Here is a 16,174-nt window from a genome sequence, read left to right as displayed (position 1 = left end):
GCACACGGTAATGTCAACCCACCCTGTGCACTTTACCGACTCATTAGAAATGCCATTATGATTAACAGCTCTCTGCTTGTAGAAAGCAGTGGAATCTCTTGATATTCAGAAAAACTACAATGTACTTGGACTTGTGCCTGTCAGCCAAATAGAAAACAGATTTCAAATAGAAATCTTTGATTTAGCTATGCACACAAATATATTTGGCATGTGAAGCACATACGGCTCCATGGTCTCTTTTGTTAAGTGTTGCCTACTATGCATCAGATGCAACATATTGTTCTTCATTGCAATTGCTCCCATTTTGTGTAGCCAGTTTGTGTCACCAGGTCTGAGCAAGTTCTAGGCAAATAAGTTTAAACACAAACAAAATATAATCTGCCAGAATTTCACTGAAGATAATTGACACTCCAGCTTTTCCAAAACTGCTTCCTACATATGCCATTTTATTTAGAAATATTTCAAGTGCCTTCACATGCCACCATGCTGTAGAACGTAAATGTAATCCTCAAGCAAGGATGAGCTGATTAAAAGAAGTTCCCAGAGAACTCCAGCAAAGCAGATGTTATCAATGAGAAATTTTTCAATGTCAGCTCAGTCATTTCATGTGTAAAGATCCTCTTCATTTGCACATCTTCAGTGATGTGTCTAAATCCTCATGACTTACTGTTTTCTCTGCTAGCTTAACACTCCTGTCTTCTCAAGCATCTCTTTATTACCTGAAAAGAGTAAAATATTCCCAGCAAGTTTTCTACAGAAATCTGATGGTATGCACAGCAATTGCTGTAGTTAAACTTGGTATGAGCAAGTCAAAGAAAATAGCAATTTGCGCACAGTGGCAACAAATATATATAACTGGTACATAATTTAATGTGACCTTCAATATCTTGCTATGTTTTCCACCCTTTTTGCCGAGTAGTCATTTTTTGAATATTCTGTGATGAGCCTAATTTGGCAAGTTAAAATTTTATCAAGTTTCCTGGGAATTGGAGTCATTGCTATTATGGTTTGGAATTTGTTATGCAAATATATGACAAAGCTTTCAGTCATAAATAACTTTGATATTAGTACTCCTCTCTGTAGCCTGCCTACAGCCTCTCCCGCCTCTGCACACTGCCAGAGGCCATGGGAGTAGCACCGCGGCAGCTGCTGAAAAGAAACGGAAGGCAAAGCTGAGGCAGAACAGGTCTGTCTTGAGTGCAAATGGCGCTGCGTTATCAACAGACCCACTGCAGTGTTAGACCCCAGACTACTATTGCAAACACTGTAAAAATATTGGCAACTAATAATTTAGTATATCCGTTTCTGATCTCGGACACGTGAAGTCAGCACCTTAAAAACGGCTACCGCAGTGCGCAAATTAGGAAAAAGGAGCAACGCTGGATGGACAAGAGGCTCGGCGGCTCTGCGGGAGGAGGCAGGCGGTGAGGCGGGCGAGGAGCGCGAAGCCCTGCTGAGAGCGCTTGGGCCGTGCAGGCCAGCGACGCGGCCGTAACCGTCACCCAGGGCTAACGCAAGCCTTCCCAATGACTCCAGAGGAAGAGCTGCCTTTGGTTTCTTCTTGGCGGCCGCGCTGCCCTTACCCATGTTTGAGAGGCAGCACGCCATACACACCAGCCCCCCGCTCCTGCGCGACCTCCGCTTCGCCCCGCGACGGCCGGGAGGCCAGGAGCGAGGAGCGGCGCCCACAAGATGGCCGCCGGGGAGGAGCCCGCGCGCCGAGGGGCCGCTGGGGGCGGGGCCAGGCAGGCGGCGCGCGGCCGGGCGGCGACGCCCTGAGGGGAGCGGGGCGGCGGCGGCAGCACCATGGGGGAGAGGGGCGGCCGTTGGGACAGCGATAGCGACGAGACGGTCGTGGAGGGCTCCGTGATAGAGAGCGATGTGGAGGGAGAGGAGCTCCACAGCAGGAGGTGACAAGGGTCGTGTGTCCGTGCTGTGCGTAGCCTTGTGTAAAAGCAAGTGTGGCGTGGAGAGGGGCGTCGCGCTCCCCGCGCTGCTCTGAGGCGGCGCCCGGCCCCGGGGGCCTGCGGGGTCCCCATACTACCTCCAATAACCCAGGCACGCAGGAGAACTGCCTCCTTCTGTGTCTGAAATCCTGCAGAGCAGGCAGTGTGTGAAACAGCTGTTTTAGAGTAATAGACTGTTTCATAAATATGTATTTTAGTTTAGTTTTCCTTTTTTTGTTAGGGTGTTTTTTTATGCCCTTGGAGTTAACAGCTGCCAGCTCTGAAAATGGACCCGTACGTTTTGTATACATCCTGTGTGCCTATGCATTTATACCACTGGGCCCTGTAGACTAATGTTTCAGTCGATGGAAGTTAAGCGGAATCCTGGCTAGAGAAAATAAAAATAAAGACAACGTCAGCAGACAAGATTACTGCTAATGCATTTATTTCTTTGCAGTTTTCATTTCAGAGTGCTCCTGATATTTTCCTCTATTCTTGCAGAGTTGAATCTGTCCAGGAGTTTCACTTTTTATTTGCGCTATGTTTGTGTTTCACTATAGACTGAGTAGATGTAAAGCAATGATGTACTTCCCTACTTGAAGTTTTCTCACTGTTATGCAAAATCAGGTGTATTTTCACAGTTTGAAGATGCTTTAAAATTGGCATTTGTATTAGAGGTGTACTTGTTTAGAATGAGGATGGTGGATGTCCCAACAAAGGAAATTAGGTTGGCCTCCACTGGCCTGAACTGTGTTTTGAGTTTACAGGATAGAAAAGAGGATGACACAGCTGTTCAAGAGATTTTTTTTTTTTTTGGTGAAGGTTATCTTTTGTTAATATGGACATGTCCTTAACAACTGAAGTAAGAATTGATGAAGGTAAGAGAATTTATTTTTTTAGGTCTATGTTGTTTTTCCTATGCGCTTTTCTCTGGATGTTGCTTGAGTCCATAATATGTAAATTTAAACGTTACATAAAGTAATCAAAATAATTTCCACCTTTGTGAACTGTATGTAATGTCTTAGGAAGTCTTTATTTTTTAACTAATATTCTCAAAATTTTTTCAGTACATTTTTAATATTTGAATAATATATTTTCTCATAATTTCTCTGTTCTTCCCGTACGTTGTAACTGAGAATGCCTGGCTTAGGAATCACATGAAAGATATACAGGGATATCCTTTTTATTTGGAGATATGTGTGTATATTTGAACAGAATGAATGAAATGTAGGTACGCACAGTAGACGTGTAACTAGAGTAGCATATAGTACTGAAATAACTTTAATATTGTTAAATATATCTATTCTGTTTAAATTTGATGTGCAACATTTAGATATGTATATTTAAGTGTATTATTTTAAATGTAAATGCACGTTCATTCATTAAAGCCATAAAATCTTCCCTCATTAATCCCTTAAAAGTAGATTGGATAAACAAACATGTAACAGTTGCATAATATTTTCACTGGTACCTCTTTGGCTTGACTGACTTTGGCTAGACTGACTAACCACTTAATTTTATTGAATATTAGAGCTTTGAGAGACATATTACCTTGATTACCAAGATACGTAGAAATTTATGAAACAATAAGGCAGCAAAACTGCCTTTAATTATTGCGTTTTTTCTATGTTTTTTTTCCTAGGAGCCCCCTCTCCAGAGATCTGTTTTATCCATAGAGTTCATGATCGTCCATACATTTTGAAGGAAGAAAAACAGATAAGTCTAGTATGTATAGAAATAATAAATCTTCTGCTACACATGCATAACTACTACTAATTAATAAAATCACTGAGTCTCTCATTCTTTCTGCACAAAATAAGAAAAAGAAACAGACAGTAATCTGAAATGCAGAATAAAATGTCTCTTTGCATGATGATGAGGTAATTATTCTACTCTATGATAATTCTGAATTCCATAATCTGCTAGATACCTTTTAATATACTTGCCACGTTCTGTGGCCAACACATAAGATTACTTTCTGTTCCACTGAGCTTTCTACCTGCGTGTCATCCTCGTGTAACAATTAGAAACAAACAGGTTCCTATTCTTTAACTTAATTTCTTTTAGAACCTGTGACTGTTCTACTACCTACAATACTGTATATCCACCAGTTTAGACCACTATATATACATCCTTTTTTTCCAGTACAAGAGGAGCTTTTTAAAGAATTATTCTTAAATCACTTCCTAAATGACAAAACTTACATTTAAAAAGACACTCTTCTGTTGGAATGATTATTTTTATAGAGGGTAGTAGAATTACAGATACGCTTGGTTCAACTGGCAGTGTAAAAAAAAAAAAAAAAAAGTGAAGAAGTTCAAGAGGATGCCTTTATGTGAAAAGTTTTCTACAGAAGTTTGTTTCACTGCTTGTAAGTCCCAAGATTGTCTTGATTGAAGTTTATCACAGCACATGGAAGGAGGAGAGTGCCCATTTGCTCTCTCCCTTTCTCCTCTGGCAGCTGATCTGACTGTCTGCTGACAACCTAAGTCTTTGGCTTCATGGCTCTCACCTGTGTAGCAGTGTAGAATCCAATTAAGTTTGTATCACTGTAAGCTCTAAGGAATTCTTCTCGCAAGTCTAAGAAGTGGGAAAAGCAAAGAGTCCCCTCGTGCTTTTCTCCAAATAGTTTGAGTAAATCTCGCAGTTTTTTTTGTCAGAGCTATAAATGATGCCATTGACAGCTTGGTCATCCACAGTGTGGGGTCAGCATCAAGTTGAAATCTTACTGAAGGCTGTGAAAGAATGTATTGGGCTATCATTGTAGATACTGGCAGAATTAGATTGCAGCAGTGTGGCTCTTCAACCGCTCTGAGAGCTGATATGGAATGTGATTATGTAGAGGCTTGTCCTCATGCTGCACCCTCAGAAATGATCTTATGTGAATATGATATCTTGATATAATGTGATATGAGGGTTATACAGCCCAGAATGGCTGTGAAATTTTGCAGAAAACATAACATCTGTTCTAGATGTTCCGAGGAGTCTCGGCCTGCTTTGTGCTTGAGGTGGGTTGTGGGGGATTGGGATGTGGAGGCCTAACTTTGACGTTCTTGTATGTGGCAGAATCAATAAGACTTTTCTTCTACCAGAGATGCAGTAGATCTGTTGTATATCCAAGTGACAGATTTTATAACCTCCAGGTCCTTTCTAACTGACCAGTAAATTGTCTCCATTAATACCATATTCCATGCTTTGTTCAAGGAAGCCTCATGATTGTAAACTTGTGCATCTGCCTTTTTCAGATTTTTTTTCTTGCCCAGCTTGGTGAAGTGCTCCTAAGGTGTTGGGTGGCACTTACAGCTTTAAAGCTTTAGTCTTTTTTGGAACACATCCAGGATCCCTTCAGGTAGTTGGCTGTAAAAATGCTTACATGGGAATAATCAGTTGAGGTTTGCAAGAATTTTATTACAGGGAGCAAGAGAGCAGGGCAAAAGGCTGTTCTCAGTACTTAGTGTTGGTGGCCACAAATGCTATTTTTATAATCTTTATGACTTGAGAAAACCTCTCAACCAGCTTATTGGTATGAGTGATGCACTGATTTTCCTTAGAGCCTTTTTTTTTTTTTTTTAAGCAGAGTATGTAACTCCTTCTCCTGAGATATAAATGTGGTCCATTGAGCTTTAAATGTCTCTCTGAGCAACGTTACCTAGGCAAAAAGATCTAAGAGTTCAACTGCTATCCTCCTGTCCTCAGCTAAGGTCTCTGTATAAGGTTCTGTGTAAATATCCATGCTGATTCGTACAAAGGGTATATTTAGCAAAGTCAGTGACTTCTTGCCAACCGTTCCATTGCTGTGTTTTGGAATTAGATCAGTCAATAATTGTTGCATAAGCTGTCCCTAAATCATCTGTTCTGTTCCATGGACCCTTTTAGCAATCGTTCCTGCTGGGCAATTTCTACCTGTTGCTCTTCAGATCATTATTAGCATGGTTGCTGTTATTGTGTAGCTAGTACCCTATGCAGGCCAAGTAAATCATCATTTCATGTCCACACCAAGATGTTCTTTTCCCATATTTTCAAAGTCCTGCACGTATCCCCCACTGCATGTCAATAACTTGTTTGAAATCACAGCCAGTATGGTGATGGTCTGCTTGTAATCCTCACTTTTCAGCTCATCAGGAGAGAACAGTTCTGCAGTTTGCTTGCCCCTCTCAATCACTGCTAGGTTGCCTTAGACTTTGCATAACAGCTGCTTTTTCCACACTTGAGGAGGGGTTCTCTCTCTTTCCTCAAGAGTGCATATTAAAAGATCTCTGGAGTAGCAGCCCATATTGTTTGACTGGAAGAGGGAATTGTTACAGAAAAGATCAAATTGGGAGTTGAAATAAAACAAGCTTGCATTTTGGTCTTTTGATGTATAAAGCAGCTGAAGCTTAAAGCAATTGTATCTTAATTATCCAATAGGAAAATACACCTACATGAGTTTGATCTTTCATAATCTTGATTTATTTTTCCAACATTTTTTTTTAAATACTGCAAATAAAAAAAGGACTTAATTGAAATGTCTTTTGTATCATATTAGTAAGGTATGTAAAGATCTGGTCTAAAAACTCAATTTCCCAAACTCACAGAAAGAAGAAAAGCATATAGTAATATTGAGAAAATAATTTGGGAAATACTTTGTTTACTAAGCTGTTAAAATATTTTTTCAAATCAGATACCTCAGGAGACGAATGCATCTGACCGATCTCAGTCTCTACTGCAGTGAGTATAATGCATCACACGCATGTTCCAGTCAGCCATACTATAATTAAACAGTTCCCTTATACCCCTGTTTGCATGCTATTTTATTTCCGGTGCTCTACTGTGAAGCGGCTTTCTTGCTTGCTTAGAAAAGCATGTAGGTTTATGCCAGAGGTAGTTCTGTGTCCAGTATAGGTCAAACTGTTCCTGTATTTGTTCTTATTGGTATTACCTTTAATGGTGTAAGGATATAAGCAACAGGAATGACAGTGGACTACTCGGGGAAAATTGTTAGGCAAGAATTTGTAACAAAGAGATTTATTAGACCTCATCGCCTAAGAAATTATGGAAGGATTTCAGCAGAAAGTGTATTTAAAATAGAAGTACAGAAATAAGTGTAAAAAACAAAAAAAACATGGCTAGCTCGACCTAGGAAATCTGGAAGTCTTAGTAACTACATGTCCTTCTGAATTAGAGAAGTATACCTTTAAAATGACTGCAATTGCTCCTGCAAATAATTATGAGTACAAAGCTTCATGAATCTTAACTACTGTAAAAACAAGCTGACCAGATCTCTGAAAGTTTTTATTATATTATTTAATCCTAGGGGTTGGATAAACAGTCCCTCACTTTCTGAAAATATTTCTGAGCCTGTTTTTTCACTGAATGCTACAGTAGAGGGACAGCAAAATAATTCTGTAGGTATGTTTTATTTTATACAAAACTGAAAGTTGCTCTAACTGTGGCAGAATCATATGAGAAGCTGAAGATGAGTATTCACCTAGATTTATTTGGAATCTGACTATATGTGGCCTTTACAACAGTTGTTTCATTTTCATAGTTGCCTTGGAGTACAAGTTATGTTTTTTGCAAGTATTCTGTTAGAATTGTCTGAAATAACTGCTTTCCCGTGGTAGTGGTGTCAACTTAAAAATTATTTCATTGCTGTGGAATTTTCTGGTAAAAGTTACAGGCCATGTGGTGCCCAAGTGCCTTACAGATGTGTATGGTAAACATGGATGTGAGTAACAGTTGTTGAGGGTCCCCACGTGCTTCTTACTGATGTTCCCAAGAGTCAAAGACATTCCTAAGAAAGGAGGAGAAAAACTTTTACCAGTCCTTTCCCAAATCTGGCTGTGATATAATGACCTGCTGCTACTTCAGTTGTGCTTTCATTCATCTCTGCTCCCAGCAGTGCAGTGCTGCCTCATCTGTTTTGCTTGCTCCCCATTTGAACAAATTTCTGCTGTCCCAGTAGATAATTTACTTTTTTTCTGGTTAGTTTTCTGCCAGCTTGCTGCATCAAATTGGTTTCCCAGGGAGTCAGATGAATATCAAAACAGGGGATGGGACCAGCCCATTTGAGCCTATTCTGTAAATTATTGGATTGGCTCAGCTGAATTGTCTAATTGCACTGTAATTACAGAGAGCAGGGAACAGGCCTCACCCTCTGAAATGGGAGGTAGTTCCATTGGCATGATAGTCTTTGGAAACACAGGCTTCTAAACCACAGCTAAGAAGAAATGTGACAAAGTAACTCTGGAATATAATTTGGTGATTAATAGAGCCTACATAGAAAATGTGTTGTCAGTTCCTGTCAGAGAACATGAATGCAGTCATTGTTAAGAATATCTGAAACTTTAGCATTAATCAGGAAGAAGGGACCATTTTGTTAGAGAAGGTGAGAACTTTTCAAAAGTGAAATTCAGTGGTAGTACAACTGAAATATTTGTTTACTGTCCTAGATTTAGATAACAGAGTGGTTGGATTTCTGAAAGATTCAGAGGAAAAGGTTAGTGTATTTTTACAACTGAATGCATGTAAAGTATCATTTGATTGAATTAGCACTGGAGAATATTTTACTGAAAAATAATAGATTCTGACATTTAAAAAGCAGACATAGCTGTTGAAACCTACACTGAGCACATTTGTTTTTAACTTGTTTCGTCTGAGCCTTATTCAACTTGCTGCTCTTTGGGTAGGAACCACAGTTATTGAGCTTATAGGACACAAGCGTAGGAAAGGTACAATAATAAAAAGTGTGAAAGATACTGTCATGATACAGAATCCATAAGGGCTATGCCTTAAGCTAGTGGGAGCTTTCCTAAGAAGCTGCAGATGGCAGCGTGTTTCCCACCAATGAAAATTATGAGAGAGACATTAGGATGGTCTCTGAGGAGGAACAGAGTATCTGTAACTGCCTTCTGTTTGTGAAGGATGACTCACTTGCGGCCAAAAATAGGTAGTACTAGTCTTTACTAATCCTAAAACTGCTCACAAGTGGTAGGTTATGTTGCTGATCGTGTAAAAGCAATGGAATCGCTTCAGAGCTACCTTTCCCCCGCTACGTCAGCTTCCTTCTCAGTGGTTTTGAATCCAGGATGATTTCACTGCAGTGTAAGCCTATCTAATTGGCTATTGCATGGTACTGCCGATTTTTCCTTGCCGTGTATTTCTGCTGCTTCCTTTGGGTTTGTTTGACCCCCAATGTGAAGAAGGTTTCGGGCAACTGATTGTGAGACACTGTTCACTTTTTTTAGCTTGGTTAGTTTTCCGCCAGGTTATCTTTTCGAGCCAGCTTACCAGAAAATTAGGTAACTGCCAGTACAGTGCAAGAGAGGATGTGGAAATGCATAGTTAAAGGCAAATGGAAGGACGTGACTATAGCAAGGCTAACTTACATCAGCTTAATACAACCTGAATGTTATGAATATAACTCACAAAGAATACTGATTATTTTAGTAATTATCTGCTTGCACACATTGCCTTTGTACATAAAACAAAGAAAATCTTGGAGGAGAGAGGGAATCCCCCACAGCTTTCAGAAAAGGTAGTACCAAAAAATGAACGATATATCAATAAGTAAAACATCCAGCCCAGAAATATCTTGAGCAGGAGTTGAAGGTTCTGCAGCCACTAACATAAACATCCAGTGACCAAATGTTTCTCTGATGCTCCGCTTCCCCTCTCCCCTGTTTCCTCCCAACACTCATGGTTTGAAGTTAGCGAAGTCCAAGCACCAGAGGGGTATTTGAACAGACCTGTCTCCAGGAAGTGCTGGCAGCGTTTCATGAAGGGGTTCTTGGCCTTTGCCTCAGTATCATCTGTCTGTATGCTGTTGTTAGCAGCAACGATGCTACTTATGGCTACTCTGCTACCTCTGCGTTGTTAACTCATTCCACTGATGCTCTGGGCCACAGTGCCATCTTTATGCTCTTTGATTTTGGTCTCAGTTCATCCCTGCCCAGCTCACTAATTTCAGGTCCATTGTTGCTGGAAAAAGAAGCTCTCATTGGAATTTGCTCTGTTGCTGTTTCTGCAGCAAAAAGGGACCGCCGCCACCGTTTCCCATTGCGATGTCATATACAGTTGTGAGAATTTATAGAGTGTTGGTGAGATCAGCTGCATGGGTCCTAGGGAAAGGAGACAGTCTTACTGAGGACGTGCAATTGTCGCTGCCGTATGCAGCTTCTTAGGAAAGCTCCCATTAGCTTACATAAGGGTATCAGTTCCAGAGCCAGTTTTGCTCTGACGTTCCAGTGTGAAACAGCTTTCTCATCATATGCAGAGTAATTATCTGCTGAAATAGTCTACGTAAGGGACAATCTCTAGCATTATGAATGTTTTGCTTACTGCCATAGGTTTGTACCTATAAAAGAAGTTAGAATTCCATATAAACCAATTTTATTTTTCTCTTTTCAAGGAGCCTCAGTAAGGTAATAAGGTTAATGTTGAGGGGAAAAAACAGAACCTGCTAAAATTCACCGAAGAAAATATTGAGAGCAGTGTAGCAAATTTTATGTTATCTTGTAGGAGATAGTATTACATTATCCATTATCCCTTATTTTAAAATAAACACACACACACACACACACTTCTAAATCCCCCAATCTATTCCCTTTTTTTAAATATATAACTACAATGCCGAGTTTACAAAATAAAGCATTCCCATTGTGCAGAATTGGTTAAGTGGAAAAAATCTAAATGTCTTGAAAAGAGAGATTAGTTATGATTAATAACCCCTGGAGAAGAGGCAAATCAAGTGCCTTGAGAAGATCCTCAGAGAGGATATTTTAGGAACCTGGAGTAAGAAAGCTGGAATTGCTATGATGAATTATGGTTTTTGCATATAGGCTGATCTTGGTGCTGTCAAGATGCAAGTGCTGCAATAGCCATCGCAGGCTTCCGTGTACTAACTTGAAGGGCGCGCAGGGCTGACCCCTTGACAGTCATCAGTGAGTCAGTTTTGTAACTCTGCTCCTGAAAATACAGGATTTTATTGACATCATACATGTATAGAAATCCTAGCACTTTGAGGCCTAGGCCTTTGGCCTAGTGAGCTTATTAACCGATGGCTTTTATATCTGCAGTCAGTTAAGGGTCTTTTAGATGAGATCTGTGCTTGACTTTTTCTCCTGTGAGAGGTTCTGTATCAGCTGAGGCTGGAGTTGATTGTAGCCGTGCTCAGCTGATACCCAGTGTATGCTTCCTGGCAGACATGGGAAGATGAGAGTTTGCTGGGCTGATGCTAGAGGGCCAGCAGGACTTGTGCCTGGGTTAAGGAGCACCTTGGTTGGGGTTTGTACTGGGAGTAATTGAAACGTGAGGGTAGTGGGATTTGAACGAAAGCTTTCAAAAGAGCGTGCTCACATATGAGATTCACAGATGTTATGTTGCTGACCAGAGGGCTGCCTAAAATAGTTAACAGGAGACGGACGGCATTCAAACCCTGAAGAGAATGAGATGCCTAATGTGAAAGAGGTACCTTTTCTCTCTGGTGTTCTTAGTTAGGAACACCCTCTTAAAATGAGTTGTCTGAAGCGTAGCCCTGCTGGTGGAGGATGGACCGGAACGAGCGTTTCCCATAATGCAGGTATTTTACTGATGAGCAATTGACTGAGGAGGAATCCTGCTCCTCTTCTGAGGAGGCTTGATCCATTATGTATATTCAGACTACATGTAACAGATGGGGGCTCATAAGTGAGAAACTTTCAGAATCCTGCTGATGTTTCAGTTTGCAGCTGCTCAGCCCTCCTCTTCCTTCAGCAGCCCTCCTCTTCCTTCAGCAGCCCTCCTCTTCCTTCAGCAGCCCTCCTCTTCCTTCAGCAGCCCTCCTCTTCCTTCAGCAGCCCTCCTCTTCCTTCAGCAGCCCTCCTCTTCCTTCAGCAGCCCTCCTCTTCCTTCAGCAGCCCTCCTCTTCCTTCAGCAGCCCTCCTCTTCCTTCAGCAGCCCTCCTCTTCCTTCAGCAGCCCTCCTCTTCCTTCAGCAGCCCTCCTCTTCCTTCAGCAGCCCTCCTCTTCCTTCAGCAGCCCTCCTCTTCCTTCAGCAGCCCTCCTCTTCCTTCAGCAGCCCTCCTCTTCCTTCAGCAGCCCTCCTCTTCCTTCAGCAGCCCTCCTCTTCCTTCAGCAGCCCTCCTCTTCCTTCAGCAGCCCTCCTCTTCCTTCAGCAGCCCTCCTCTTCCTTCAGCAGCCCTCCTCTTCCTTCAGCAGCCCTCCTCTTCCTTCAGCAGCCCTCCTCTTCCTTCAGCAGCCCTCCTCTTCCTTCAGCAGCCCTCCTCTTCCTTCAGCAGCCCTCCTCTTCCTTCAGCAGCCCTCCTCTTCCTTCAGCAGCCCTCCTCTTCCTTCAGCAGCCCTCCTCTTCCTTCAGCAGCCCTCCTCTTCCTTCAGCAGCCCTCCTCTTCCTTCAGCAGCCCTCCTCTTCCTTCAGCAGCCCTCCTCTTCCTTCAGCAGCCCTCCTCTTCCTTCAGCAGCCCTCCTCTTCCTTCAGCAGCCCTCCTCTTCCTTCAGCAGCCCTCCTCTTCCTTCAGCAGCCCTCCTCTTCCTTCAGCAGCCCTCCTCTTCCTTCAGCAGCCCTCCTCTTCCTTCAGCAGCCCTCCTCTTCCTTCAGCAGCCCTCCTCTTCCTTCAGCAGCCCTCCTCTTCCTTCAGCAGCCCTCCTCTTCCTTCAGCAGCCCTCCTCTTCCTTCAGCAGCCCTCCTCTTCCTTCAGCAGCCCTCCTCTTCCTTCAGCAGCCCTCCTCTTCCTTCAGCAGCCCTCCTCTTCCTTCAGCAGCCCTCCTCTTCCTTCAGCAGCCCTCCTCTTCCTTCAGCAGCCCTCCTCTTCCTTCAGCAGCCCTCCTCTTCCTTCAGCAGCCCTCCTCTTCCTATTCAACAGACAGTTACCTTAGCCTTTGGGCTCTGAGTGCCTTCATCAGTGACAGCTGAGTAGGGATTTTGGAGAAGGAAAGTTTGGACTTTATTGTGTTCTGCAGAATTTAACTTGTAGATCTAGTCCCACGGGATTTTACTGGGGGAAACTGGAGTGCTAGAGCTAGGTGGTGTTTTTATGAACACCAGTCACATTAAGTGTTGGATTTCAGTTGTCATTTGGGTGCTTAGACTCTTGCAGAATTAGCCATTTGAGCCTGTCTGATCCTTCTCCGTTAATGTAAATGGTAGTTTCACCTGCTTTTCACTAGGTGCACCAAGCCTTTTTTTTGTAGTAAGTTTATAATTTTTAATATATGTATATGTGTCTCTTAAACCACGGTTTTTCAAATACAAAAAGCTTATGCCAGTGGTGTTTTTTCCCAGTCCTTTACAGTCTGTATAAATTGGAAAAATGATCTAAAAATAAACTAATTCAATATAGCGAAGTAAAAAGTACTCAGTACTGGAAGAGGAACAATTAGCTGCAGAAGTGCAAGATGGGAAACAGCTGACTAGGGAATATTTTTTCAACAAAGAATCAGGGATTTATAACAGCTTACAAACTGCATGTGAGTCAACAGCATCAGGTTTCTGCCCTATTTGTTTTGTTGTATGTGAGCTTTATCAAAATCTGTTACTGGCTGTGTTAAAGAATTCTTGCACTGCACAATATTGCCACTTGCTGGCAGCAAGAGTCTAAAAATGTGTTGGAAGAAATTCTTTTAAGATTCTCTTAGGCAATACCACTGTTATATACACACACTCATGATATAAAAAAGATTTTTAGGCTTGCTGAGGCATCTGATTTTCTCCTGCAGAAGCATTTGAAACAAGGATAACAAAAAAAGAAGAAAAGATATTAATGGTATAAAAGTACGTGCATCTGTTGTAAAGCAGATCAAGGTGATTAGAAAAACAGCAGAAATATTACTTTTCCAAGAACAGTTATGGTTTTATGCTTCTGTTCTCAGTGGAAACTTGGACATACAGCCTCCAAAGGTACTACAAAGATTTTGAAGTTTATGAGGCACGAGCGCTTCGTACCTTGGAATCTACACTAACACATAATCGAAACTGAAAGCGATAATGTTTTTTACTAACTGCTTTTTGTATTGTGTTGTGAGTATGTCCACTTCCATTGTTTCTGGACAACAGAAATTTTTAATGCTGTTAACACTTCAGGTCATTGGCAATAGCATAATATCTTTGACTTTATAACACATTTTGTCTGTCTTGTTCTTGCTTTTTTTTCACTACAAGGGAAGTCAACAGCTGAAGTTCAAAAATTGTGAATAAAATATATGTTTAGTGATGATTTGTAAAGTGAATGCTGATTATGTACTTTTTAGAAAAAGTTGTTCCATTCCTTTTTTGTAAACGTTTTTTATGTTTAGATTTCACAGAAATTAAGTGATGAAGATCTCTCTCCAGAAACAAGCCTGTGTCTAGATGCATTTCTGGAGGAGCTAATAATGATTCCAAAAGAACAGACACCGCAAGATATATTTCCACATGTTTTAGAAGATTGCCAGAGAACGAGCCTGACGGTTATTGACACAGATAACACAGTAAAAGAACATTCCCTTAAAAATGATACAGATCTCTCATTGACATCCTTAGGGACGATTTTCATGGAAGCGTTCTCTGAACAGAGAATACTGACGAGTGAATTTGAAATCAGTGATTTGTTGAAGCCTCTCAGTGATTCAGAGAGTCCTAAAATGATAAACCCGTTGCGTGACGTGTTAGAGTGTCAGGGTCATGCCTTATCCATTGATACATCAGCAGATGAGAAAAGCGATGCCCTGCCAGTTGAGCTTGTGGCAGCTCTGAACTCCTTGTCAGGATCTGTAGTACAGGTTGTCGCTCCTGAAGTGCCAAATGAGAGGCAGCTTAGCACTGAGGAAGAGCAGTTAAATTTAGAACCCAGTATTCCCCGGCTAGATGATGACTGTACACAGCTAACAAATACATTTGAGCCTCAGCTTTCTACAGTTCAGGCAGAAGAAATAAAAGCCATAACACGATCTGACTTGCAGAGGACAACGAATGAGCAAGTATGTGTGCGGGTTAATTAGTACTTGAAAAGTTATGTATGTCTTAGGCTATTCTATAGAATAGTCAAAATACTTGGAGATGTAAATCTTAGCAGAGAACAAACTGCCATCAGTAATTTACATGTTTAATATCTTTTCATTGATTTTTGTTTCAGAAGTCCAGTAATATTTTTCTGTTTTGATATATTCTTATTATGAGGATGGCTTAGCTTTCTGGGATAGGTAATCCTAGTAAAGTTAAGGGTTTTTTTACTTTTTTTTTTGTTTTGTTTTGTTTTTAATTAGTGACTGCCATGGCTAGAATTAGTATGGAATTTTAAAAACTCCTGTTCCCTCTATATATCTTCTTTGTCTCACATCTTCTCTAAAGAAAGTGCCAAAACACTCTTCTGAAATGCTGTTATAGCACCCTGGCATAAGCCTGCTGATTTTAACCCGTTTCCTACCCTATCGTTTTTTGTTTACTTTTCCGTATGATAGTATGCTGTGTTTTCTGCTTTTGTAGCTCCTGTCCCTGTAGTGTATAAATGCTTTGCAAGTATTACAAAAAGAAATTTTAGGCATGTCTTCCCTGCAGACTAGCCAGATTACTTTATGGGGATTCTTTTACATGTATGTTTAGGAGTGGGAATGTCTGTGTTGTTTAGCTCTGCCTATGAGAGGCTTACTGAAGAAGCTGAGACAAGGTCTTATGTTTATGTCCTCCACTCAAGATACTAGTATGTATGGATACAAGCGGTGATCCTTCTTTCTTTTTTTATCTCTTGTCCTGTGCTGTTCTCAACATATGTCTTGTCCTGCAATGGTGATCTGCAACGGGTCATTTGAATTCAACAAGATGAAAGCAAAAAATCTAGGGAGGGACATGACAACAACATGTAATTTCTTCCTGTTCAGGTTATCATGAAGGAAAGAGAAAGACCTACGTGTTTATGCTATGGAGTGTGATAGACATCCCTTGTAAATCTAGAATCACATCCTCTGCTCTGCTTTGTTTCTGTGTAATCTGGTGCTGCAAATCAACAATAAACCACTATAGCTAGTTGAAGTGGTTTTACAGCCAGTTTTCTTCCACAGAATGGCATAAAGCATCTAAAGAATATTAATTAATTCAGACTTTTATTGGTTACATTAACTGAGTATCACAACGTGTAATAAAATGTGCTGCAAAGGTAGCTAATTTCAGAGTGCTGAAAGCTCTCTAGGCTTGTTCTCTCAGAACCATAGCAACTTGTAAAGCTTGTTTCAGTGAAGTGTAAATTTCTGAAATTTGTAGCGCAGATTGTCAAGCTTAGTAGA

The 16,174-nt window shown here is 41.1% G+C and overlaps 1 protein-coding gene across 1 annotated transcript in view; it reads left to right on the top strand.

Annotated features, from left to right (window-relative positions):
- The first annotated feature begins 1,754 nt into the window (after positions 1-1,754).
- The window catches only part of LOC104152985 (ankyrin repeat domain-containing protein 31), a 60,933-nt gene continuing 46,513 nt past the window's right edge, over positions 1,755-16,174 (top strand). The window contains exons 1-7 of the mRNA XM_068926375.1: positions 1,755-1,910; positions 2,769-2,824; positions 3,589-3,671; positions 6,607-6,653; positions 7,240-7,334; positions 8,378-8,424; positions 14,213-14,875. Of these exons, the coding sequence (XP_068782476.1) occupies positions 1,807-1,910; positions 2,769-2,824; positions 3,589-3,671; positions 6,607-6,653; positions 7,240-7,334; positions 8,378-8,424; positions 14,213-14,875 (1,095 nt within the window). The 5' untranslated portion in view covers positions 1,755-1,806. The remainder of the gene's footprint in view (positions 1,911-2,768; positions 2,825-3,588; positions 3,672-6,606; positions 6,654-7,239; positions 7,335-8,377; positions 8,425-14,212; positions 14,876-16,174) is intronic.

Source organism: Struthio camelus, chromosome W (genome assembly GCF_040807025.1).
Source record: "Struthio camelus isolate bStrCam1 chromosome W, bStrCam1.hap1, whole genome shotgun sequence".
Lineage (NCBI taxonomy): Eukaryota > Metazoa > Chordata > Aves > Struthioniformes > Struthionidae > Struthio > Struthio camelus.
Note: the sequence above shows the minus strand (reverse complement) of the source record. Positions and strands in the feature narration are given on the sequence as shown.